The 26,746-nt window shown below is 41.3% G+C and overlaps 1 protein-coding gene across 36 annotated transcripts in view; it reads right to left on the bottom strand.

Annotated features, from left to right (window-relative positions):
* Positions 1 to 26,746, bottom strand: part of CACNA1C (calcium voltage-gated channel subunit alpha1 C) — a 457,310-nt gene that overhangs the window by 181,343 nt on the left and 249,221 nt on the right. For all 36 annotated transcript variants that reach the window (XM_068191795.1, XM_068191793.1, XM_068191810.1 and 33 more), the window contains exons 4-5: positions 9,314 to 9,453; positions 2,279 to 2,418 (exon numbers count right to left, since the gene is read on the bottom strand). In XM_068191795.1, the coding sequence (XP_068047896.1) occupies positions 2,279 to 2,418; positions 9,314 to 9,453 (280 nt within the window). The remainder of the gene's footprint in view (positions 1 to 2,278; positions 2,419 to 9,313; positions 9,454 to 26,746) is intronic.

The raw sequence follows: 26,746 nt of genomic DNA, 5'->3' as shown, positions 1-26,746 counted from the left end.
TGGTAGCCAATAGGAAACATAAATAATTAGAAGCCACTTCTGGAAGTGTTAAATCTTGAACTTTTGTTTCCAGATCTCAATCTGCAAAATGCAGACACCAGTGATTTACTTCAGAGGGCAATTAATATGTCTTTCCCCTACCTCAAATCAAACTTATGTGGAAACTCTCTATATGCTGAGACAGGTCATTAAATGCATGAACCTGAATACAAAACATGTCCCTCTTAAATTGGATTATTTCCTATGGATCGAGCCAGAGACAAAAAAATCCACGTAAACTCCTTGTGGCTCAGAAAAAATTATTCCATGCTGCAAGCCAATCTCTCTACCTCTGACAAACTATTTCCCAAGACCAATTCTAATGAGCTTAAGATTTGCATGCAAAAATTCACCATGTGTTTCAAAAATTTGTTTTATAGGAATCATTGTGCTTTACACACTTTTTTCCAAATAGTGGTAGTTAGATCTGGACTTCAAGCCAAGCAGCAGATGTTGGAATTTCCACGCAGAAGGCGGCTGCCAGTGACCCAGAGGATCCCCCCTCACTAAAGAGCTGCTGCTTCCATATAGAGTCTGTTAAGCGAGAAGGAATTGCAGCGTATGTTACATTCATGCAATTTTAGGACAAATCTGTGCAGGTTTTTTTCCTTATGGGGGAAAGTCTTCTGCATTTTGGAAGGGCAAGGAAGCAAAAAAGCATTTCTTTATAAATGGCAAAACACTGCAATGTTGGTAACTCACCCACTGGTGTTTGCGATGCCTCAGGGACAGAACTTGAATGGGACCTGAGACTTGACTTCTAAACCTCTGCACTAAACTTATGTAAGAATGTAATTCTGTAATGTGCTATTTATGGATCGCTTAGGTAATCTTATCTAAAAGGCCTCATGAGAAAAGTTATGCTCTAATACATATGGATGCGATAACATCTATTCTAGGCTAATCAACAGGCATTTGTACAACTAAAAAATGCCCAGTCAAGATTGAGGCTGCATTAGCTGCAGATTTCAGTAGGTTCTTTAAAGCCACACTGGCCCCCAAGAAGTCTGGTTTAACAAATGTTTCCCTAGCCAGAACCAGAAAGATTAATGGAGGTTATCTTGTCAGATGGAGTTGATGGTTTGCTTGCTTTACACTGCACTAGCATTTTGCTGTCTAGACCAAGGGTTTGTTAGTCTGCAGCAGGCTCCCTGGCTCTGTTCTGGTACAAATTAGATACTCCTTGATGAGAAAACTCACAAATGGACTGTTAGATAGTCTATGTTGGGATTGCGATTGGATATGAACTGTTTCAGGCTTGGTTCCCTCAGCTTCCTCAAGCCCTCCAAGAGCACCAAGCAACACAGCCAAGCTGTCTGTATCAGAACAACTGATATCACGGAGTTTATGACAACTCAACTCAAGGTTTTTGCATGACTAAGCTTAGAAGTACTTTAAGATACCAGTCTAGCAAGATCCTGAAATGAAAATAAACAAAGTGCTCCCTACAGCTATTCTGGAGAAGATTAACTCCTTTTCTGCTCCCAACATCTCTCTTTGCTATAATCATGGAAACCAATGACAGTTTTCAACCACCTCTCTCTCCATAAGGTAAACAGGTCCCATCCATAACAAACTCTCAAGCAAAATGATATAGTATTCCCACATTGTCATGTCCATATTCCACCTCCACAATGGAACTACCAGACTTAGTTACTCATAGCTTCATTGTAAACAAGAAAAGAGATGAAAGACTATCAAAGGCTGCTTGAGAACTTTCTCAGAGGCATTACAAATAATTTAAGCACATCAGACTGAGAAGGTGAGTATGTCATTGTTCTGTATTCTGCTGCTTCTAAACTGTTCCCAGTTCTCTTGATCTGAACATCACATGCAAAGAAGAAAATGCAATTTTAATGAAAAAGTTCCTCTCCCTCCAAAATCAACACACATGACCATACAGAATTCCAAAGTCAAGAATTTATAATACCAGCCTTCACCATTTAAAGGATTTTATGCTTGAAATCACAAATCTCCTGGATCTTCTTCCCCTATCATTATTTAAAAAGGTTGCACAATCAGACTGACATACCATGAGACTTCATTCCTTTTCAGCTCTGCTTTGGTCATCCTTTGATTAATATCACGCTTTTCACAAATACATACATTTGAAAAAAGTCTTCCCCCACACACCAAAAATAACCTGTATCGTGCTCTATCTTCAAAATTGTTACAAAAAAACCCCTGCTGCTTGCCACACCACAGACATAGATGAAAAGAAAGCAATGGCATTACTTACTAGGAACTCCAGACACCAGCCGTAGTGGACGTAATACTCGGAAAGCCCGCAGTGCTTTAACATCGAATCCGGCACCTTTTCCTCCTATTGAATTCCCTCCATCTGCTTTGGTTGCTTGTTCTAAAATTGCACTAAAAAGCCTGCAAAAAGAAAGAGGAAACAATCTGTAGGCAGACAGCAAGGCTTGGGCTAAACAGGAACAGAGATCATCACCATCATATCACCCAAACTATCTCACAGACCTGTGAAGGCTGTCACACCTCTCTCTTGACATTCCCATATGGTGGAGGAGAGACAGACTCTTCCCATATGCAACAGCCTATTGGTGATGTCTATACCATTTGCAAAACACTTGTTTCTGAAGCAGACATAAACATGACAAAAAGCTCCTCCTTCACGTTCCTCCATGGCTCCTTGCAGCCAGCTACAGGCTACTAACACTTTTCCGTCTTTATTAACCAACAATCCACCTTGGGGGAGAAAATCATCACCCTTAATTAAGCCAATCATTAATTATCTGCCACCAGTTTTCCAAAGAATTAAGATTCACCAATGGCACTGCAGGTAGAACTTGGTGTAAACTTGAGGACACTTCAAGGGGCAAGTTTTTAGATAGAGTGTATGCTCACACTGTGTGCTTGTGGATCCATTTGTAAATCCCCCGATGCACTGGCTAAGGAAAGCGCAAAACTGTAGGAGTCTCATTATCAGAATGTTTTATTATACCAGCCTTAATGTTTTATGTTGGCTAATAGGAGTAGATGCTTTAAGGAGAAGCTGTCTCACTCAGAATGCATTTAAAAAGGCAGAGCAAGAAAGAAAAGGCAATGTTCTTCTGTACAAAACCTGAAGGATCACCCTATCTGTTAATAAGAACTTGATTTAATAAATTAGCTTTCAGGAAGCAGCTTCCATTTTTCTGGTAAAACATTAGTACATTTGGGGGAGAACAGATTCCTCATGAATTTGCTAATGATATTGCTTTCAGCCTTGAAATCCTCAGCTTGAGCCCAGCCAAATTCAGTAGAGGTTAAAAGCTGTTCCAGCCTAAATGGATGTTTGGCGCTCGGTAAATAAGGGTTGCCTGGGAGTGGCAGAGACCCCTCGGTCTGTCAGGTGCCATGGAGCTACCACAGACAACTTGAAAGAAACTTCCTGGGATGACAGAACCAGTCCAAATGGAGAGGCCTGGATCCAGCAGTGGTTTCTCTCACAGACGTTGCAGTCTGTGGTGCCCCTGCCAGGATCTCATCCATATCCTGACTGGCACATTCCACAGAGAGTCCCCAGACCATGGGTCAAGCAGACACTGAGTTAGTTGGCTGATGGCTTAACAAGCAGCTCCAATGCCTGCAGCCTGAAGATAAATCTTACTGGATATTAAAATGAAGATTCATTTACTGAAACATGTAAATCAACAGATTCCCCTAGCACTAAATCCACACAAAATCGTTCATTAGGGGACCGCAAATGCAAAATTCCTTTCTTGAACAGGTTTTTTTTTTTTTTTTTGTTTTGTTTTTTAATTCATATTGAGAGTCTTATAAAACTTGTCAGCTGTGACTGAGGAACTCCTAACTGGATCTATTCAAAGCCTCAACTTCAAGCACTGCAGAAAGATTTAACAGCTAGGTAACGAGCATGGGAAAAACTGTGTGTGAGGAGGTTGGATGCTGAGTTTGTAGGTGTTGCAGAAGCAGGATACAGAGAAGAAAAAAACTGAGCCTGTGAGAAATACTGCATTGACTACAGATATCACAGAGAGAGACAAACAAGGGTTGATGCAAAGAATGTGAATTATTGGAATGTATGTATTTCTTGAGCAGTGTACACAAATTATACAGTTGCAATTATCTGCTGGTCTTCATAATAGAAACACTGTGGGTCAAATTTGGCCTAATATATTTTCAGTAAGAGACTGATTAAGCTCTAGTAATATGCTTTGTTTCACATTCAAACATTTCCATCTTTCTAGTCCACAGGATTCCCATAATAGATGATGAGTGACATACCTATACAGTAGACCCAGTCTCCTGGGATCCTCTAAAGGAAAAAGAATCTACTGCAAAAAGCCTCCTAATACTGTTTTTCAGCTCCAAGACTAGGAATCTCAAAGAACTCTGAGTCAGCAATTGTGCAAAACTGGGAGTCCATTTTCCTGATCCCCATTTTCACTGGCCCCATGTTTTCCCAAGGAGCAGCTCTTGGCACTGGGCACCGAGGCTGTTTCTGCTGCCACTTGCACAGTGAGCAAACCAGACTGCTCTAGAATTCTGCTGCCCAAGCAATGTCCTAAATTAGTTCAGGAGGAGCAGAAACACAACCAGTAGTACAGCTCACTCCTCTGGAGATAGAGCCTGCATTCCCAGACTAGTGAAGCTAGGCCAGTGACTAGTGACTGCAGGCCAGCCGGCCTTATTTTTGTCAGCACTGGCATGATAAATGTGCTCTTTTGAGGTACCCACAGTCATGTGCTTTTGCACTTCAGGAATAATTTGCAGTAATTCTTGCTGCTCCTCATTTAAAAACCTACATTTAAACTTGAATTGCATTACTCCTGCTAATCCTGCTTTAATGCATTTACTCCATGCTTTATATTTCCCCTATACTAATCCCGCTTTTTTCTAACGCATTACAACTTCTAATTTCTCTCATTTATTTCACTCTCCTTGCCTTCTGTATTGGGGTCTAGACTGTGCCCAGTGTGGTTTACTGAATCTCTACTCCACTCTTCAAGTCTATGGTATACCTTGTCAATTTTTCTTCTTTATCTTCAGCACCTCCCTCTATCAGGGCATGGGCAGACATCCATGATGCACACCTACCTAATGCTCTGGGTTTGTGCAGATAATTGTTTTCTGAGACTAAAACAGCCAGATGGATGTTAAACTACTGATACAAAAGATGAGGCCAGGTCACTTCTATCTTATGTAGGAAGTCCTGCTCTTTGATGAAAACCTTTTGGGAAATTTTTCATTAGGTATGGTGGAGCGAGGTGCAGTCCTTTATCAGCAGGTGAGTTAGCATGCTCCAAGCATAGGGTGAGAGAACACTGTGCTGACAGAGAATAAGAGTTTGGCTGGTACAAAAAAGGCAAGAGGGCTAATCTCTTGTGGCCACTGGAAATCTCACCATTAAACTTCCCCTCCCCCCAAAAACCAGACATCAACCTTTATTTAGTTCCACCTAACTACTTTCTGCCAGCATAAATTCATGCCCCATTTTCATTTGGAAATCATACTTTCCACTGATGAAGCACAATTAACATCACCTTTCTTTCTGAATTTCATTGTGACCTTAACTAAATTCATTTGACAGACATTAACTATAAGAGCAGAAAACCAAATTTTTATCACATGCATGTGTGGATATGCTCCATGCTTTGTTTCGGATTATTTACATTTACCTGTGAAGTAAGAAGCTAGCTGCATTGGGTTTTTTTTGCTTGTAGTTTTCTATTTTCCTTTTGACATTTGATATATCAAAAGGGTTTTCACTTTGCTAGATGACCCCAACAGCAGCATGATAAGGCTGTAACCTGTTCTTCATCTCTTCCTCTGTGGGGAGTACACTGTGATTTTTATAGCATAAAAAAAGAATATGTCAAGGGCCTCCAAAGTACAGAAAGAAAACAGAGGCCTTGGTATTTCTAAGGCAAAAAATCAGCAGAAAAACGTGGCTGAAAAAAATCCTCATAGGTATAATAAAAAGTAAAACACAAATTTTTTTTTTTTTCCACAGTGTTTTACAGTTCACCTGTGAATTGTGAGTGTGAAAATGTTTGGATCTTCCCTCTAGAAACTCCCCACAGGTCTTCAGAAAGACAGAAACTGCAGCCACATGTTCCAGTCTGCTCTGACTTCAGATCTTGTCCAAATATCTTCACTGCTTACCTTCCCAAGTTAGACTATAATACTGTCTTTCAAATTACAACACCTTTTTCTCTGGCAGTAGTTACAGGTCCTTGGAGAATGACTGTGCTTGGCAGACAAACCACAGCACTGCCAGGAAAGACAGATATTCTTCCATCACAATATTGTCAAGCTGGTCGGTCTTCTCTCAAGAGAAAATTCATAATATTAAGGGACAACACTGTGATATCTGAAAGTTTTAGTGTTTTCCTAAAGAGGAATAGCAAAAATGAAGGAAGTGGGAGACAATTTGCCTAACCATTAGTGCTTGTGGGTTGTGCCTCGATGAGTGGCTTAGGGGTCTGGTTTCTGCTATTAATTAATAATGTTGGTAGAGCCTCTGACTGATACCCTCACACGGACATTCTTCAAAACAGCATTTAAAGTGCTGCTATAGCAAGGTCAGAGGCTATTTAAAGAGAAGCCAGGTTCAAACTCTAAAAGACATAGCTGATGAATAAACAAGCTCTCCCACACTTCAAGAATGATAAGCTGCTACAAGCCTACAGTCTAAAATGTATCCTTTCACCAGAAAACAGAGCAGTTGTGTTCAGTGCTTCCCTCTGCTGCTGTTGCATATTCCTATGGCCTTGTTAGAATCCCTTGATATCCCTTTGGATATCAGGGGACCTATCTTCAGAAGTCAGGGGAAAGTATACAGGCACATTATTATAAACATTTTTACAGGAGCTGTGACTCCCCTCTAAAATGTATACCTGCTCCTACACATGTCCATTTTCCTCTTACTCTACTGACTAGTTCATTTTAAGGTAAAGGAAGCCAGATGTGCTATTATCTATTGAAGTTATGTGTGGTGAAATGAGTACAGGTGGATTTGAAAGATCTAAAATCTGTCTTTTTTTTTCCTCCTTTAACTTGTAACAGTACTTGAAGAAGTGCTTCCCACCTAGCCAATGTTTTGAAAATCTTTGAAAATTAGAGATGATTGGTAAGGCAGAGCAAGCACAAATGGCAATTACCACAGTCACACTATCCTTTGCTCCACACACCAAATCTCTCTGCCCCACTGTTCAAATTACTCAGCTTTCTCCAATAGCTCCATCAATAGGTAGAAAAAGGCTCCACAAGGAAATGTTGTTATCAGCACTTGCTTTCTTCCTCCCTCCTCTCTATCTTCCAAATTTATTTTAAACCTTTTCCATGGGGCTTCCTTCCTGGCAAAATATTCAAATACACTGAAGTTTAAATATAATGTCACTGAGGGATTTCAGACAGCCCCTAGGAAAAGAAGACAGGGCAGGAGAGGAACAGATGGTATCACCAAGTAGATTGTGCAGAGGGGCTGTGGAGAGGAAAAGCAGCGCACCAGCCTAGGCTGTGGTACTGCATGAGTGAGTTTAAACAGACAAACATCAAAGGAACCCATCTGGCCTTGAAGTGGAATCTGTCACTTGAGATTGTTGCTATTTAACAGAGACCTTGGGGTCTTGGCCATGTTTATTATACTCATGTAATTCTTCCCCAGTTACATTTTTTGTTCCCCATCTAGTGACTAAGAGCTGCTGGAGGCAAAAGCAGATAGAGGAGCTGAGAGCTGCAGCTTGTGTCATTGGCAAGGGAATTAATTTCAGCCTGAATATCATCTTGCTGATTAACTGCAATTTTCCTCGTAGGAAAATTGAAAAGGACTGTACTTAAACTAGATATAATGCTGCTCTGTGATTTCTGGAGTCCTGCTCTCTCACATCCAATGGAAAAAGAGGAGGCAATGCGTCCTCTCTTTAAAATGCCTCTTTCTCATAACAATGAAAAGGGAATAATCACATTCACAGGAGTTTTGTTCTTCAATCTTTCTTCCACTTAGGTAGCAATTTCCAAAGAGGTGAGATATCTGAGGGCATTCAAAGGCAGAACCAATGATGGAATTGGACATCAATACCAGGGAAGGGGTGGGGATTTTCCAGTTTTCAGGTACTGACATGCTAAGGGATCCTCTGTCTGTGGGTAGGAAAAAAGGAGAAGCTTTATGCCCACGTGGAGGCAGAGAGGTCTTGAGACTAAGAATAGGCTTCAGCCTGTTCTCCCTCCCCCTCATTGGGAATTCTCCTTCCACCCACTCTTATCCATGGTGACAGGAAGTGGGAGGTATTGGGAAGCACACAGCAGTTTGCTGATTAAATATTTTGGGGCCAGCACAAAGATGGTCAGGAAGGCGGATTGGTTTGGGGCAGAAATTATGAGGGGGTTTTGATGACTAGGAGTGTCCCTTTTGATGCTTTCCCTAGGAGTTCGTGCAGGGTTTCCTAGGTAAAGAGGTGAAAAGACTACAAGTTTTTGTGGGCGATGAAACTCTCTAACAATGGAGTGGTGGGAGGACGGGACAAATTATTCAGGCAAAGAAATACTTGTTCCCTTTGTATACAGAGGTAGTTTATCCTTCACCTCTTCCCTTCAATAACCACAATTCCAATCCCTTGCTTATCTCTGACCCTTAGGCAGAAAAAGCAGATGATGTATTATTTTGTTTTTATTCAAATAAATTAAATGCCAAACTTCAAAAACATGGAGAGGAATAAGAGAATTAGAAAGGTTGCAGCTCAAAGTGGCAATGTGATCTACAATAGTAAAACTACTCTTCAAAAAGGTTAAAATATTAAAAGGGTCAAAATTAAAAGTGTTGAAATCACCAGCTGAGCAGTGCAATTGAACTGAGGAACTTATTTTTGTTTGTAAGTAGAAAAACCTGGGATTTAAATTTTTCTTCCATCTTGCAGAATGAGAAACATCAGCAAAAGTTCACAAGATGGCAGAATTTATCTGTCATCAAACTCCGAATCTTAATTAAGGAATTACCTAGATATTATTTTTTAAAATTCTTATAGATTTAAAAACAAATGCATTTTCTTGCAGTTAAGCACATTCAGGAAATTGACTTGATCTAACAGCTTTGGATTGCTTTCTCTTTTTACCTCTGGCTCCCAAAGAGCAGTTTGATTTCCCTGTCTTGCAAACCATTAAAACAGTGTTTGCCAGAGGAACAGAACGGACGGCAACGTCTAACATCACCCATATGTAACAAAGCATTGACCCACTCTCATGGTCCCAAAGGTAGCCACTATCCCCATGTGGACAGTGCCTTGAAAAACAAACTGTTGGTACTCACCCTACTACCACAATTATAAAATCTAGTAAATTCCAGCCATTGCGGAGGTAAGCGTTGGGGTGAAAGAGAAGTCCGTATGCTATTACTTTTAAAAATGCTTCCACTGTAAAAATTATGAGAAAGAGATATTCCACTCGTTCCTGGGGAAGACAAGAGAACAAGAAAGACACAGGTTAGTGCGAGTGACAAATCACAGATCAGGATGGTTTCTTTTGTCCTAGTCTACCCCTGCAGCCTCCAGCTCACTGACTGCCACCAGGGTACACCTCCCACTCTCAGCTTGCTGGCCAGAGGGCTTTGCTCCTCAGCCTTGCATGGCCTGCAGTCACTCCGGCAGTAAATTTTAGTTACATTCTGAAGTTTGCTGCCCTTTTCTTGGCAGGGACTGACCCCTGAACCGGCCTGTGCAAAGCAGGAGGGGAGAGGGTCGGCAGGAATGAACTGCATCCTGCCCTCTTCTGCCTCTGGAGAGGAAACGTTGCTGCATGCAATACTGTGGAGAGAGATGGGGAAAATTCAGATGAGCCCACCTGAGACTGATGTGTATGTCAAAAGGAGCCTTCTTTGGGATTCCCTTTTCTGCTGCTGGGGAATAAGTAGGCTGAATATTGGTGGTAAGTGATTCACAGATCAGGCTGACTAATGCTAGAGGCTTTTAGTCATTCTGTGAGAATTGTACATATCCCTGCAAAATGCAGGCTGCAATTAAGCATATCCAAACAAAGGCACTTCCAGTTACAGTAGAGCCTGATTTAGGACGAGAAAGCAGGCTTTTGGAGTCAGTACACAGGCTCACCATCTCTCATCCTCAGGGCTTTAAGCCCCAGTGTGGAATGAGGATAGCAGTATTGCAGAAATGGTAGGGATCTACACCTATGTAGGAGGAAAACTGCAGCATTAGGTAATCACTACACAAGTGCTGCGTGGCAAGCTGAGTGGGAGATAAGTACATGAAAACTGGATGACAGCAAAAGGAGACCAAGTCCCTACAAGGTTAAACTACTAAGTCATTAGAAGTTCACACTGAAGAAATAAAATCTGAGAGAAATACAAATTTAAACATCCTAGGCATTCGTGACAAATCTTAAAGGATACCTAGCACAACAGACAAGTCATTATTTTTCTTTTCTGCTCCAAATTGCAACTGCCCTGTTCCTCTGTCCAGCTGAATGCATGTATGACATTTTCATATTATACAGCAATATAGAATGAACAGAATTACAAAAAAATTAGTTCCATCATTTGGCAGCTGTCCATTTGAATATCTTCTATTCAGCTCCAGGTAATTAACAACTCACTAGAAGCCTGCAGATCAAAAAAAAAAAAAAAAAAGCAATTGCCTGTTCATCTGCATGTTTATATTAACGTGATATTTTAAAAGACTGAGAAACTCCATCTGACAGTAGCAGGCACATGTTTGTGCTTTAAAATATTGCTGGTTTGCCTCAGACAATGCTTTCCCAATGCCTGCAGTATCCCCCAGTGCTTAGTACAAGGAATGCCTAAAAAAGAAAAAGTGTCATTCTGCAGTTATCTGATCCAGTAGTAAAGCTTTTGAACACACCCACAGCAGAGGATTTGTCTGTCGTTGTCCCAGATGGAGACACAGCAGCACACCAAGGATTTCCCTTCCCTTGAACTCAGAAAAGGAAACAACAGCATACAATACTGTGTTCCCAGCTCTACAAATAGTAAGTGCTTGCAACCAGAAGTCCAGCCAGGGGCTTGAGCACAGGAAAGAGCTCCATGGTGGCTCTGACACAGTGGCCCTTCTCTTTCCAGTACAGCTGAAAACTGTTCGAGCACTGATACACAAATCACAGCCAAGCAGACCCAAATGATCAATCTCCACGCACACCTTTGTAAAGTAGGACCAGCTATTGTGGAATCTCGTGAACAAAACTGAAAAGAAATGCAAAATGACCCTATGATGGGAAGTCCATGTGGTCTTCCCAACCGCCCTGCACCTTTATGCTCCCACTTGGCTCTACCAAAATGGCCCGAGGCCAAGCCCACAGACAGGTCATGGGGGCTCTGCCTCATGGAGCAATGCCCCATGTCTGAAAGGACAAGGTGAAGCCTGCGTAGAGATTTAAAAAAGATGAAAATAGGCTCTGAGCGGGAAGAACCTTCCCTGAACTGAGGATGGGAGTAGGAAGTGCTGAGCCAGAGATGGACATGGTCTCACTAGCGCCAAATGAATACCTTTGAGAATGGAAACAAAGATTTCTCTTATGGCAACCCAGCCCAGTTAGCCTTTCTCACTCCGTATTTCAACCAGGGGCTTTGCACAGTTGTGGGCAAGGCCCTCTCACAAAGGGCCAAACGACTCCTCATCCTACCTTTGGGGCTGCCCTGGACACTCAGCTCATCTCCCTCCATAAACGCACATGGGCTCATGACAAAGTGTTGCAGGCCCTAAAACCTCATTTAGCAGCCACAGCTGAGATGGTCCAAGGGGATGTGGGGAAGCCCACTGCTCATTCAGCAGCTCCAGGGCCCATCAGAAGCAGGTGGGCAGGACAGGTGAAGTGGAAGGTCCAAGTCTGATCCCGTGCCCAGCAGTTTAACAGCAGACACTGCCACTGGCCCCCAGGGACAAACGCTGCTGCCAGCTCTGTCTGGCTTTGTGCTGCACAGCCACAGCACTGTGCAGGCCTGTCTGGCCAGCACAGCCTTTCCACTCCACGAATTTCACTGAAATACCTCTGCTAGTGCCAGCAAAAGGAGCAAAACGTGAAAGAAAAGACTTGGGAAAATTCTGGAACTTTTTTATTTTTTTTAATTACTATTTTTTAATTGCTATTTTAAAAATATTTAGTGTTGTACAGAGCAGACAATATATCAACAACTAACGTGTTCCATTTGGCTGGGTTTGGAGCCTCATACCTTTTTTGTCTCTAAAGATGCCTGTGGGAATACAGGCACTTTTTGTTATTGTAATAAATGCTGCTTGTTGAACCATGTTGTGGGGGTAATAATATGCCAAAATATTGCACACACACGCATGCATATACATCTATACATTGATATATACATATATGCAACTACAAACTGTTTGAATAAATTCCTTATAGTTCTTCAGCTAAGGTGGAAAGATTAATAAAAAAATAAAATTCCATAAAAGGTTCTGAAATTAACATAAGATACAGAATGTTGAGCTGAGGATAGATTTTATGATCCTCTGCACTTGAATTAATGATTTCAGGGTGTAAAACTGAAGGAAAAATACTGCTGAGATTAAACAGTGCAGCTGCTCCAAGACCATTTCAGAAAGCAACTCCTGCTCAGACTCAAGAAGAATTTGAAAAGCCTACTAAATAATTAGTGTCCCCTTTTCTTCCTATACTATAAAACTAAAGAGCCTTTATGAACAGAGCATAACTCAGCAATGACATAACACAACTGAGTTCCCCAGAATGTGTATTGTAGTCCCAGTTCTGATACCACCTTGCCCAGAGAGGGCAGAGATGTGACTCAGCCACTCCCTGCCCCAGGTTAGAAGTGACAGGACTGTCTCTCACCCTCAGCAGCCACAGAACAATGAATTTATCTCTGCTAAATGGGCATCTGAATTTTTTTATTGCTCATTTGAAGGTTTGCTCTCACAGATGAGGTGGACCACGGCCCAGTGTTTCAATCTCCCAAGGGACACAGCACTGCAAGGTATCCATCATCACAGCTCCTCTGAGAAGCTAATTTGGTACAATTTTAGAAGAAGCCAAGCTAGAAAAATATTGGTATTTCTCTCCAAGAGAATTCTCTGCTGACAGGGAGGGAGGGAGCTGAGCACTACCTTTGTGGGACTGAAAGGAGATAGGAACATCACTGCCCCTTGGAACACTAATCCAAAGCACAGCATCAAAAAAAAGTGAACTTTGGAGCTGCAAGAAAGAAGGAACAGTATTTTTTATTTGTTTCTTAGAAATGGGAACTATGGTCATGTGGTTGAGGCACATGAAGCATACTGCAGGCTGCAGAATTACAAAGCAGGAGTTTCCTCCTCAGACAACGGGAACATAAATGTTTTGAAAACCAAAGAAAAAAACATCAACAAAATATGACTTCAAGAAAAGATAAAAGTTTTAGAAAGTGGAAGAGTCCTTGGGGCACACATCTTATGGGGCTGGTTGTACCCCTGCTTGACTTTGGGGTTTTTTTGTAGATCTAGGACATGAGCATCAGCTACCCTAGCTGATAGATCAGCCAGCACTAACACTGCCAAGAAGCAACCTGTACGTCATCTCACTCATAACAAAAACAAATATTCACTTACTGTTAAGGCTCTAAGATTTATTACCCAGAGAGGATTACTGTATTATGTATGAAACCCCTCTAATCCCTTGTGTCTTCCGAAGAAGTCATAGGTTTGGTTTTGTTTATAATTTTTAAACTGTAGCTAATGTCATCTTGGGTTCATAAAAAGAGCCTGAAAACAGGAAATCCAAGGAAATTACTCTAGGGTGTCATAAGGCTTTTCTCCTGTCAGAAAATGAGTAGATCAGTGCTGTTTCTGAGAAATAGTCATCAGAATGATTCACCATATCTTGATCCCAGCTCTCTAAACTCCATCCATCCATCCGCACAGCTTGGTTATAACATTTTCATTGCAAAGAAGGATTAAATCACAATCAGGTTCTTGCATTTCATGCACACCAGTCGAAAGAGCTTGCAATCTAAAATTCAGTCACTGAACGTTTTCTCAGACTTTGCTGTCTCTCTCTCCTTGCACTCTGACCAGCTTGCTACAAACCATGTTTCAAAAACTACAGTTTATATTTTTGAAGTAATGAGTCACAAGCTCTGTGCAGTTAGAACCTTTATGGGGCTGCCTTTTTGACCTCAGCTACATCTGAGCCTGCATTATTATTCCCTAAAGCTTCCTTAAACATAAGAGAACACATCTCTTCAGTAATGCAAATACCCAGATATCCAAGGAAAACAGCAGTATTTTAAGGGCCTCTGTCATATAGGATGTTTTGGCAATGCTTGTGGAAATAGGCTCTGAAAGATATGAATCAGAGTGGAAGCACTCAGAATTTCCCCTAGTAGGGAAAACAATCTTTTCTGATGGTCAGTAAGGAGACTGAGCTGCAGTGCTGGGAAAGATGGCCCAGAGACTCCATGAAAAAAGTTTTCATGATTCTTGGATTACAGGTTATCATCACATCTGGGATATGGATATCTTCACTGTGTGAATATGCTAACCTGGAGACTACTGCTAACATGGATAACTGACCTTGGGACCTTGGGTGAGGAAGAGTCAGTGTGTGCACTCAGAGGATCAATTCAATAAAGAAGTTGTTAAGACAGGTTTGTTGACAATAAGTTACTTCTGAGTATACTCAGTTACTCAGAAGACATTTTCAGCTAAATATGCATGAAAATATACAAGCACGGGAGGGAATACAACTTAAAGGACAGAACATGTTTGGATTTTTTTTCAATTTCTCTTTAAAACTACTGTCACTGCAGAAACAAGTGGTCATATCCATTTAATAGACAGAAATGGATGATAAGATGCCATACTGCTGGACATAACTCCATTTGATGCTATTTCTGGTCCTAAAACACAACATCCCTTCTACACATTCCCCAAAAAGAATATCCCCAAAATTAGAGCAGAAGAACACTATCTGACTTTACCTGACAAAACAAGCCCAAAGAAGAAAGTGGGTGACTACTACTGAACTAAAGATTAACCCAACGTTTTGGTAAACACAAGTCAGGAGGGCTTCTGAAAGGTTTGATTTCCAAATATGATCAGCACTGCCTTCTCTCCAGTCCAGCCAAAGACAGTGTCAGGCTTTCAAATGAGCAGAAATACCAACCAAGCACTGCAGAAATACCAACTTTTAATTGGCCCCTGGTAAATGGGAATTCACTCACATCTAACTTAAAGGTGTCCAGCAAAAGACTAAATGAAAGACAGAATTCTCACTAATCTGAAAGAAGCAATTATAAAACAGGAATATAGTGCAAGCCAGCCTTCAGTACTTTATGATAATTCACAACGTGCCCACGATGTATTTAAAGAACTTCCCCTGAAATGAACAGAAGAGAGAACATAAATAGTTTTAAATTATTACAGGCCTCATACACATGCCCTATATTCAGGAGTTCCTTGGCAAATCAGTGAATACTTAATGCAGAACTCTTTTGCACAATTTAGTCTATAAGGTCCTAGTTTTTCTTAGAGCACTTTGGCAAGGATGAAGTTGAATTTATTTACAAGTTTAGTGGAACTATGCTGTGTGTCAGAGTCCAGTTGTAATGCAGAGCCGGGGTAGAAGGGGGTTGTCCTGGTTTAGGAAGAGCCTTGCAAAGGGGTCCCTCTAGAAAGCAGATTCAAGCAGCCACTCCCTCAACTGGTTTGGGAAAAGATTTCTTTGGAGAAAAGTGAAAAAAACCTCTGTATTTAACAAGCAAGGTATTCACAAGCATAAAAATGAATATTAAACAATAAAACCTCTTGCTGTTCTGAAGAGATGGCAAATTCAGAAAGTCCTTTTCGTGGACTTTTTGCCCACTTCTTTTCTCCCCTTCACTCTCAGAATCAGTCTTAAAGGTGCAGAACTTAATATCCAGCATAAACAGAACAGACAACTGGGGACACAAGCATCATAAAGTCACCCTAGGAGTGGGGTCAATCCCCCGTGCTCGTTACCTAGCGCAAACACACTTTTCCCTTCCAGTCAGCCATGTGCTCATGCTCACTCAAACCAGAACACAGATGGTGAATGCCACTGCTCTTCTGATTTCTCATCCTTTCACCTGCAGTTTTCACTAACAGAGTGTGGGAAAACAAGCTCCAAGTAATAATAATGCAACTACTGGGAGTCCTAAATTCCAGAAAGGGGTGGCATGCCAATAACATTTGGATGGCAATACAATAGGAATATTGTTTTAAAACCTTTATACTAGAGAAAGTTCTGAACAGCTTGATTAATTTTGTAGACAGTTCTCCTTGGAGATAGAATTTGAACTAGACAACCTACAAAAATCCCAATTCAACCCATATTTTTTTCTGAAAATCTAAATGCATGTTTTCTAACTCTAAATGTGCCTCTAGCCCTCAGAATAATCTAACAGACTTGATATTTCCTTTCCATTGTACACCAATCCTTTCCAGTGGGATACCTCATTCTTCATGATAGAGATGGTCAAGCATGCACCTTTCTGGATACACATAAAGGATTATGCATCCATTCAAACTTAAAACTTGAACTCTGGTGCCAATTAGACAATGTCTAACCATTATAAAATATTTCTTTTCTGGCTTTGTCTAGCAATAGCAGAAATCTCTTGGGCATTGTTGCTCAAGATTATTTTTTTTTTTTTTACTGAAATAGAACAATAGGATCCAGTCTATATATGTGTCAAATCCAGAGAATATGTTCCTTATGGGTTCAGATTTTCTTTGGCATGACCAAGAATTGAAGCCATACAAACAGGCCATAAACAAATATTCCAAACTGAACAGCTCTGAAGAGGCAAAGAAGGTTGTGTCCTCTTTTTTTTTTTTTTGTTTTGGTCCACTACTCTGATTAAACTGAAATGAACTGTCACTTTATATTTTGATCAGATCAATAAGAGATTACCCTTCTAGGAGGAAGCAAAATCAGGGAAGGCAGCATAAAGTTTATGACTGAGAGAGCCTCATTTAGGATCTCTGCATAGAAATTAAAAGCTGGCAAGGTACTGTTACCATGACCAGGAATTGAATTCAACCCAAAAAGGAGCTTTTACTGGTTTCCTTTATGCATTTCTGAGGCAGTGAGGCAGCCCAGTGTCTTCTCCCAAGGTTAACAGAGCCATTAGAAACACCCCCATCATTTTTCCATCTACCAACCACTGGCCAAGACCAGGGTACCAGAAACATCAATTTAAATCAGAGCAGCCCCAGGACAACAGCTGTATCTAATAGATCATCACAAGGCATGTGTGGCTCATCCAGTGACTCAGATAAGTGAGAAATTGGCTACTCACCATGCTCAGGTGTCTGCACTCAATCACGTACGCAGTGAAATACACAAGTCCAGCAGCCACAAAGCATTTCAGTGCCCCACTTAATTAATTTTTAAAATCATTATTAATCTTAGAAAAACATGCTAGTGTTAAATATTGAGTGTTTTGTTGCCAGACAGAACTGTGTGTGTGTGTGTGTGTCTTTATCTCCACTTAAGGGGGGATTCTAGAGAGCTATCTAATTAAATAATGATTCATTAGGACAGTTTCTAAAAGGTCTTCTCCAGAGTGCATCCTCTAAGCAGGATACACCAGCACACTTGCTTTTTGGAAACAGCCTACGTGACCTCAGCAACAACAGCTCTAATGATTTTTGTGTTTTGCACCACCCATGATCCCAGTCCTAAAGGGGACTGGGAGGTCTGGAGTTCTTATCACGATATCACTTTAATCTGCCCATCATTACACAGTCAGTGCTTTCAGTACATCCTTTTTCTATGAGCTTCTAAAATTCGTAGTGGTAGGCAAGAAGCCTAACAAAGGTGAAACCCAACCATCTGAAAAAAAAAGAAGTAACCTTGCCCCCATGAGATTTATTAGTTTATAATCATTTACATGATTTCAGTAGCTGATGATTTAACTGCTTGCAATCAACTTTATGGCAACTGTGATTTGCTTGCCCTATAAACTTAGACATGCCACATGAACAGGCACACTGGGAAACATTCACGGTTGCATTCAGTCATCTTTCCAAAAAGATGACCAAAAATTTGGCTCCAAAATGAAGGACTGAATTCCCAACAGAGCTCAGCATGGGGATAGTGAGCTTCTTTGAAAATATACCAGTAATGAGACTTTCTATGTGCCAAGGGTTTTTATGATCCCTTCATGGATAAGAGGTGTGGAAGAGTTATATTCCATACCCTTAACTTAATGAAGAATCATTTCTCTCAGAAAATTGGGGTTTTGTTGATTTTGTTTGTTTGTTTGTTGGTTTGGTTGTGTTTTTGGTTTTGTTTTTGTTTTGGTGGGGTTGTTTTGCTTTTGTGGTTTTTTTTTGTTTGATATTTTTTGCTTTTGTGTTTTTTTTTTTTTTTTACTTTTTAAAAATTCTCTGCTCCTGCAAAGTTTTGAATAATTCTAGTGCATGCTAGGTTAGGCTAAAATAGAGTTTTAAGCAGGGAGAATTTTGCTACAAATTTTGTCTGTAGGCTGAATTGCCCACTTCTTTGTCTTTACAACTTCTCAGGTAACACTAAAAAATTATAAACTGTCCCTAGACTGCCTTGCAAGGGGAAGCCCAACTTGCACCCCCATGTGCTGAGCTGACAGAAGGGTTGGTGTTGCCTCTTCCCCAGGAGACCTTGACACACAGAACATTTCCAGAAGGGAGCAGCAGTCAAAGGAAGGAGGATTTGGGCAGCTCTCCTGGGAAGAGATCTCAGCAAACACAGGCTCCTCAATAAACCATGCACACACCCAGCAATATTTAGACCCTCTGTGGATCACTCTCAACCGCTGAGCTAAGAGACAGAGCTGCAAGACAGCCCCTGCAGAAATCTGGCCCTGGACCCCTGTTTTTAGACTTTTCTCTCTGACTGACCACCCAGAACACCTCACCACATCCCACTTTTGAAACATCTCTGTCAAATGCATTTTAATCCCATCACTCTTGCACATTTTGGGATGCTCTAATTTATGTTTTTAATCTACTAGAATTCTTTCATAATTGTTTGTGCGGTGATGCCTGACATGGAATGCTTTATAAATAAATTGAATTTATGACTATTTATAACCTCTCCCTCTTGAATTTTCTCAGCAAATAAATTGGTCCCACAGCTCAGTCTTCTAGGGTTGGGGTTTCTCTGTACACATTCATACAAACACACAACGTGCTTGCATGAAAGGAAGAGAGAAAGGGACAGAGAGAGAGAGTGCACATGTGTGATTTTTCTTTCCATGGGTAACTTCAGGGCATACTTAACTTTCTGTTCACGGTGCTCAAGGTAGACAGGAAAAACACAACTTAAGGGGATGAAAAAGTGAAAAGTCCTTGCAGCTTCTTCATCCTTCCTTTCGTGGGACAAAGGTTTTCATGTTTTGTTTACTACCCCGCATAAGTTTCTCTTTGGTTTCTTGCTGCTTGAGCAGACAGGACACATGAAATTAGGCAGATATAAGGACCTCTGACAACCAGCACATAAAACTCATTTTATTTCCTTAATGGAAGGCTAATTGGTAATTAAAAACATGACTGTGACCTGTGCACTACCCAGAGAATAGAAATTGATTTCATTTTAAACAGATAAAGCTCACAGGGCTGCAGCTCTGCAGAGCAGCAAGACTTTCTGGGCAAGGAGAAGTGAAAGAAGTGCTTTAGTTTTTAGCAGGTTTTGCTAATTTAGGCAGCAAAAAAAAAAAAAAAAAAAAAAAAAAAAACAAAAAAAAAAAAAAACAAAAAAACAAAAAAAAAAACAACCAAAGAAATTTGCCAGTTTTTCAGTCCCTTGGTTGACTCCCAAGAGCCACTCTGCTGACCCTCACTGCAGCTGCTACTGATGTTGAAATAGACCCAGGGACAAGAAGCTGGAAAATGGAATTCAGATTCTTGCCCAGCCTCCCCCAGTCAAACCAGGCCAGGAATTTTCATTTCTCGTAAGACAGGTGTGTGCCTCATCCTCCTAGGTGTGTGTATTGTAGGGATAAAGAGAAACTAATACTCTTACTGGATGCCACCAGCTCCTACCCCGCCAGGCTGGGGTACCCCCAGCCTGCAGGACACTCCACCAGCCCCACGGAGCTCATGGCAGTGCTGGGGTGGCTGCAGAGTAACACGAGGTTGTGTCATTAAAAAAATATTTGGATTTGCTTCAAACAAGCCAAACACACAGATCTGGGAATGTTAAAACATTTCTGTTCAATAAAAATGTTTAAACATGGGGCTCTGCTATTTCTGCACTTTCTGAAGCTCTCTGACAATGTCCCTTCACAGACAAGGGGAATATTGCATTTAGAACACTTACAACTTTTCCTTCTAATATTCAACAAAACCAAGTTTTGAAATACTGGAATTTTTCAGACAATACCTCTATTTCCACCAGCCTGACTGACAAACCAGCAGAAAGAAAAATGGAGAATAAAAAGAGAGAAACAGCTATGAAATGGGTTAATAAATGCTAAGGCATTTAATTCATTAATAATAAGGAAGAAGAATTTCTAATTAAGTTCATACACTAATAAGAAATGAAGATTGCACCCATGCTATTTTTTGCAATTGAAAACTCTGTAAATAAATGTGGTGAGCACTAATTATCATGCCAGAAGAGAGGAGAGGCATCCCATGTACCTGTATTTTCTTTTACTATGATAAATTCTTAAGACACTATTTATTCTCATGCAGATAAACTCAAAATAAAAACTAAGAAAAATATTAGTCTGGACACCGTGAGGTCAAGAATCTTATTAATATCCTATATTATTCTTTAATTAAACTCAGCTTGATTATCTTCTGGCTGGTTTGCAAGAAGGTGTATTCTTCCTACATTCCCTGGCTGCAGGGGCAGCTCTGTCTCCTGCAAGCATTGCAGGCTGTGGGATCTCTGTCTAAAGGGAAAGGTAGATTTCAGCTGGCCTGTCTGAAAAAGAAATAAGAAAGATCTAAACCCCACCCAGAACCAGAATTCCCTTTTATCATTTAAGTCAAATTCTTGTGGCACCCATCACTCAGGGGGAACAATCCCAGTGAAAACAGCTCTAAGGACTCAGCCAGATTTCCTCTGCGTCAGAGCACTGCTCTGGGCTGGCAAGCATCCTGCCAAATGGACTTGAATTTCAAACATTTTGTGTTCACTTGATGAAAATAAGATGTTACACTCTGTGTTTTCACTCCCTCTGTTCCCAAGGCTCCCTTTCTCTTCAATCACCCTCAGGCTCAGAGCAAACAGGGCTCATATTGATCTGTCTGAAAATTATTTTTAATGCTGTTAATGTTATAGGCTGCTGTAATGGATGTCTTCCAAGTTTTTCATCCTGACTAGTGGTTCTGACTGACCAGCAACACACTAAACACATAACTTGCCTTGCTGCTGGCCAAGACCCAACTCCCAGAACAGGATAAAACCCCTAAAAAATATAAATTAGACAAACATGATGAAATTTCTTATGAAACAAAGACCTGATTTTGGAAAAATATTTTAAATTAAGTCTTTATATGGATGTGATTTCCACCAACTTCTAGAAGGTCTGTACAAACAAGAACTGAGAAAAACAGAGGACAGCAAACTTCGGCCTAGTAACACCAAAATATTCTACACTAACACAAAATCAAATTGCACAGACTTGGGGGATTTTAGCATTTTTTTTTAGTTGTCTACAAACTGTGCTAAGGCAGTGTTGTGCTAATGTTTGAGTTCAATAGGGGAACTAATTAAAAACTATAATTAAATGGAATAAGCTGCTATTATTTATGAAACAGTGAAAAGGGTGCTAAAAGAACAAACACAGACATGGAAAAATAATGCTGATACTGCTCCTTCATTCTGTTCTGTCTTTGGTACTGTTAGTAACGCACAGATGGAAGGGGAGCCAGTTTTGCAGGTAATAAGCATTGCTCAGTCCTCAGTTTATCCTTATCCTTTGACAGACTGCAAGAACAAACACAGCAACCTAAAATTCATTCATAGACTATTTTATGAATGAAAAAGGAGCCGATGATTCAATTTTCGCAAACGCTTTTGTGTTCTGCTGAAGTCTTCTCATTTTAGTCAGTTGGTCTAAACTGAAATTTTCCAAAATACTTTCTTCTCTCCTAGAAATTTCTTCCTTATGGAATCCATCAGGATGCATGAAGATGTAGAAAAACATTCATAGGGTAGCATGCAACAAGGACATGTCTTAAGCCCCTGAGCATGACTCCACAAACTACTTTCCAAAATTTATATTCCAAACAGCTCTGTCACATGCATGTCCTCTGTTTCACTCTCCTATGCTGTCTCACCCTGCTTTATTTCAAACTCAATTTGTTTTCACAAGGAGATAAAAAAAACCCATAAGCAATGAAGACTATGAAACCACCGGCCTATGGCAAATGCCATAAAATAAAATAATTAAGGGAAATTCTTTAATTTTAATTAGCTTCCCTTCTGCAATCATTCCCTTCATGAAAAGTTCAATTACCAAGAACCAGTGCTTTTAGATTCACTGCACTATATTATAGTTAGCTGGGCTGTTGCACAGAAATGGGAACTGACAGTGAAGTCTCTTGTACAGCTTGCCAGATATGAAACGAATAGGGCTGAATTATCCCACAAGTTTTCTGGAGCTGCCTGAAAGGATGAGATTGCCAGACTGAAAGGATAAGTTTGTCTCATCATGTAAGTGCTTTGGATCTTCAGAGAAGGCTGCAGGGGTTATATAGTCAATCACATACTGAATGTGACTCAATGTCATGCTATTGCAAAACAAAAAAAGCAAACCCCACACTAGGATGTGTAAACAAACACACGAGCCACAAGATGCAAGAAAAATTCCTTCTGCTCCACGCAGTGGGGGTGAAAGCTTGGCTGAAGTTCTGTGAATGAAAGTCGGCATGGATGGTCTGGGGATGATCCAAGAGAGATTAACAGGGAGCTCCTGAAGTGTACAAAAACTTACCTGAGAGGAAAAGCTGTGGTGAGACCGTTCAGCACAAAGAAGGTAAATCAAGCCAAGGCTCTAGACTACTGCAGAGAGGTGGGGAATAGTTCATTTGCCCATTTTCACTTTGGAAACCACAGGCTTTACACGGGCATAAAGAAGGTCCAGGATGAACATCAAGGAAACCTTTCCTTGGGATGCCAGTATTGGTGAAAAGGCTGTGACAAAGCACACTGGCTGGGAAGTTACAGACTTTAAATCCCTAGAGGTTAAATTCTCCTCTGGGGTAGGATGACTAAACGACCTACCAGGGTATCTTCTAGCCCTAACTTTTGTATTCTTGAGGCTCTAATAGCTGTCCATGGCCTCAAGGTCCAGCATGATTTGTCTCATCAGGGAGGCAGCTGTCTGTTGGGCTTGAACAGAAAGACTCCAGGGGACAGTCCTTCTCTATTCACGAGTGAAAAACCTTTCAAAATGTTTCTGACACCCATGCAGCTAAGGCAGATCGAGGCAAGAAATCTATTAGTCATTTGGGATTTCAAGGAATGCTTCCATGTGTCATCATTTGAAAAAGGAGCTCAGTATTTCTCTTGGGGGAAACAGAATTCAGGCTTCTCCCCAGCGCTCATCAGTTTGGAAATGTCACTGCAATTGTGCTGGGATGGAGCAAGTTTTTCTGTTCTTGTGTAGCAGTTTCAGGGTTTTCAAAGATTACGCTGCGGAGCCCAAGTTAAGAGGAGGGATTTTCTCCTCCCTGGAAGGACTCTCTAGCACCATCATTCTGACTGATTCTCATCTAGGCTGGTGATATTTATAACAGGAGTTTCTCTTCCTCAATGGATTTGGTTCTGAAGGGCATTCAGGAGCACCACCTTGTGAATGTTTAGTCTTCTTTTGATCTCTTTTGCCTTCAGTCCACAGAGCTCCTGCAGCAGAAATCTATGAGATTTGCTGAGCATATTTGTAATTAATCCTAGACTTAGAGAAATGTGGGGATTAGTGGACTGCTGAATTCCTCATGTCTCTGGAGCAATGCTGGAGTTTCCTTATTACAAGCAGCAGAGAAAGAGTCAGAATTTGGCTTAGGCCACTGAACCTACTGATTTCCATAGATCAGAGAAGTCTTCAAAGCAGCAATACTATCAGCTTGAATAAATACAGTCTCCTTCATCCAAAGGTTGCAATAAGACTCCACAGACAGTAATGAATGAATTAAAATGTAAATCGTACCCCATGGGCAAAAGAGAAACCGTCTCTCTTTCACAATTGGGAAAATTGAGAAATACATAGGATGAAGGTATTTGAAGGTTTGAGGTCTTCCAATTCCTAAGTACCCGTTTTAGGACAAGGACAGCCTGAATTTACTCTTTTTTTTTTTTTTTTTTCCAGAGACACCAAGTGGCTTGTTGACTAATTGGAGTGATGATGCCTCTAGGGATAGGAGCTTGGCACAGTGACTTGACTGATTTAACCAGCTAACAAGCTAATAGCAATTTACAGAAGAGAAACCTCTGACAGGCATGGAAAGACCCTGTCTAAATGTTTAGAAATCCAAATAATTCCTGGTGGATGAAAACTGAGATGTTGCCATCTCTGCCACTCTTTGTTGCTTAGACTCCCCCTCCTGCCTCGTGCTTCTGCCACCTCTCTAACCTCTTTGTCTCTTCTGTTGCTTTGTTTTGCACTCCACTTTTCTTTTTGGATACAGGGATTTCCAGAGGTTCAGCTGAAAGCACAGACATCTGGATCTCCATGTCCAGACCAAAAGCTGTTCAAAACTGAGAGACAAGTTTGGAAATTGGACCTACCTGATTACCACCTCATGAGAAAATCAGGAGAGGGATGGTGGAATCCTGGGGGGTTTGCTATTCCACATCATAGATATGGTGTATGTAGCAGGCAATGTTTGGGAGGTGCCAGAGAAATTTCTTTATCCAGAAGGATGATTTTTTGGCTCACTTTTGCAAACTAACACATAGTGCCTTAGGAACACACCTATTATTTGGTGACATTTGCACTGTGACATCAAAATGACACCAGGACCTCAGAAATGCAACTGCAATGCCAATGGGGACCAGAAGCACCAAAATTATCTCTCAGCAGGAAATTGTCTGAACGAGAAGTTACCAAAAACAGTTCAGCAGCCTTTTGTTGCAACATTTTTACAGGAAGATATGGTATATCACAGCATGATGAATTCTTTGCCTTGCAGCTGGTAGGAACTTTCACTTGCTAAAAGCTCAGTTTTAGCTGTCAAACCCACAGCTGATTGCTGACTGGGGTGCAGAGGTTGCCTTGCACAGTAGGGACAGGCTGCACTCACCAGAGAGGGAATTTCAGTGCTTATCTGCACAACACAATTCTCCTGTTCTCTATTAACCCTAATTTGGACCAGCTGACAGGGCCCCAGTGAAGCTGAGTTACACCCTGTGCACCAGCCTGCTGCCATCTTTTCTTTTCTCTGCAGAACCAAAACTTCACTCACAAAATTGTGATGCAGTTTGAGTAAAACAGTACCTGACAGGATGAACTCTCCAGGACTGTGACAGAGTAGTGCAGAAGGCCTCTCCTCTTTAAAACACAGAATAAAAACCAATTATCTAAAAAGATGGTGCACCTAGTGAGTGCAGAACAAGAGGTACATTGCCAAATGTCTCTTGTAAAACAAGCACAGTACAGCTCACTGCAACAGAACTCCTCCTTTAAGGCGATCAAGAGCATTCATGCTGTGGGTAGATTGATGAAAATGCAGATTCCAGATCAAATTCTGAACAGGACACAAGTAAAAAGAGAGAATATTGACTTTCTATTGACAGTAAGCATTCTTGTCTCCTGCAAACTCACCACGCTCCTGGAGCACTTTGGGCAAGGTGGTGCTGCTCTAAAGCATTGCAGTGTGAGCAAGGAAAACCTTCCCAAGGAGGGAGATCAGGGCTCTAATAACCAGAAAGACTGGTGGAGCTCCAGAAGGAGGGATGTGGACTGGTGGAGCCCCAGAAGGAGGGATGTGGACTGGTGGAGCCCCAGAAGGAGGGATGTGGACTGGTGGAGCCCCAGAAGGAGGGATGTGGACTGGTGGAGCCCCGGAAAGAGGGATGTGGACTGGTGGAGCCCCAGAAGGAGGGATGTGGACTGGTGGAGCCCCAGAAGGAGGGATGTGGACTGGTGGAGCCCCAGAAGGAGGGATGTGGACTGGTGGAGCCCTGGAAGGAGGGATGTGGACTGGTGGAGCCCTGGAAGGAGGGATGTGGACTGGTGGAGCCCCGGAAGGAGGGATGTGGACTGGTGGAGCCCCGGAAGGAGGGATGTGGACTGGTGGAGCCCCAGAAGGAGGGATGTGGACTGGTGGAGCCCCGGAAAGAGGGATGTGGACTGGTGGAGCCCCAGAAGGAGGGATGTGGACTGGTGGAGCCCCAGAAGGAGGGATGTAGTGTTATTCCTGCCCCAGCTGTGCCCACAATACACTTCCCTTCACCAGGACTCCTACTCTGTACTCTCCCAAGAGGAGCTTTACAGCCTTCTAAAATAATTTTTATGGGTCTGCATTTTATCAGGCAGTAATTCCTGAGATAAATACTGCAGCTTTAGCTTTTATTAACTATTTAAGAATATGCTGGTGTTTAGGTACAAAAGCACCCAAGAAAAACAAATATTATTAATTTCTGATTTTCACTCTTTGAAATTCAGGCCATTTAGGAGGAAAAAAGAAATGCTGCCATGTATGCAAGCCTGTGAACATCAATATATTTTAATGGATACATTTCTTTCTTATATCTAGCCTCTGAGTTTTCCCACCTTTGAGTGAGACCTAAAAATGCACTGCATCAT

The sequence above is a fragment of the Anomalospiza imberbis genome, chromosome 5, assembly GCF_031753505.1.
Source record: "Anomalospiza imberbis isolate Cuckoo-Finch-1a 21T00152 chromosome 5, ASM3175350v1, whole genome shotgun sequence".
Lineage (NCBI taxonomy): Eukaryota > Metazoa > Chordata > Aves > Passeriformes > Viduidae > Anomalospiza > Anomalospiza imberbis.
The sequence above is the reverse complement of the archived record's forward strand: the minus strand, read 5'-3'. Positions and strand labels throughout refer to the sequence as shown.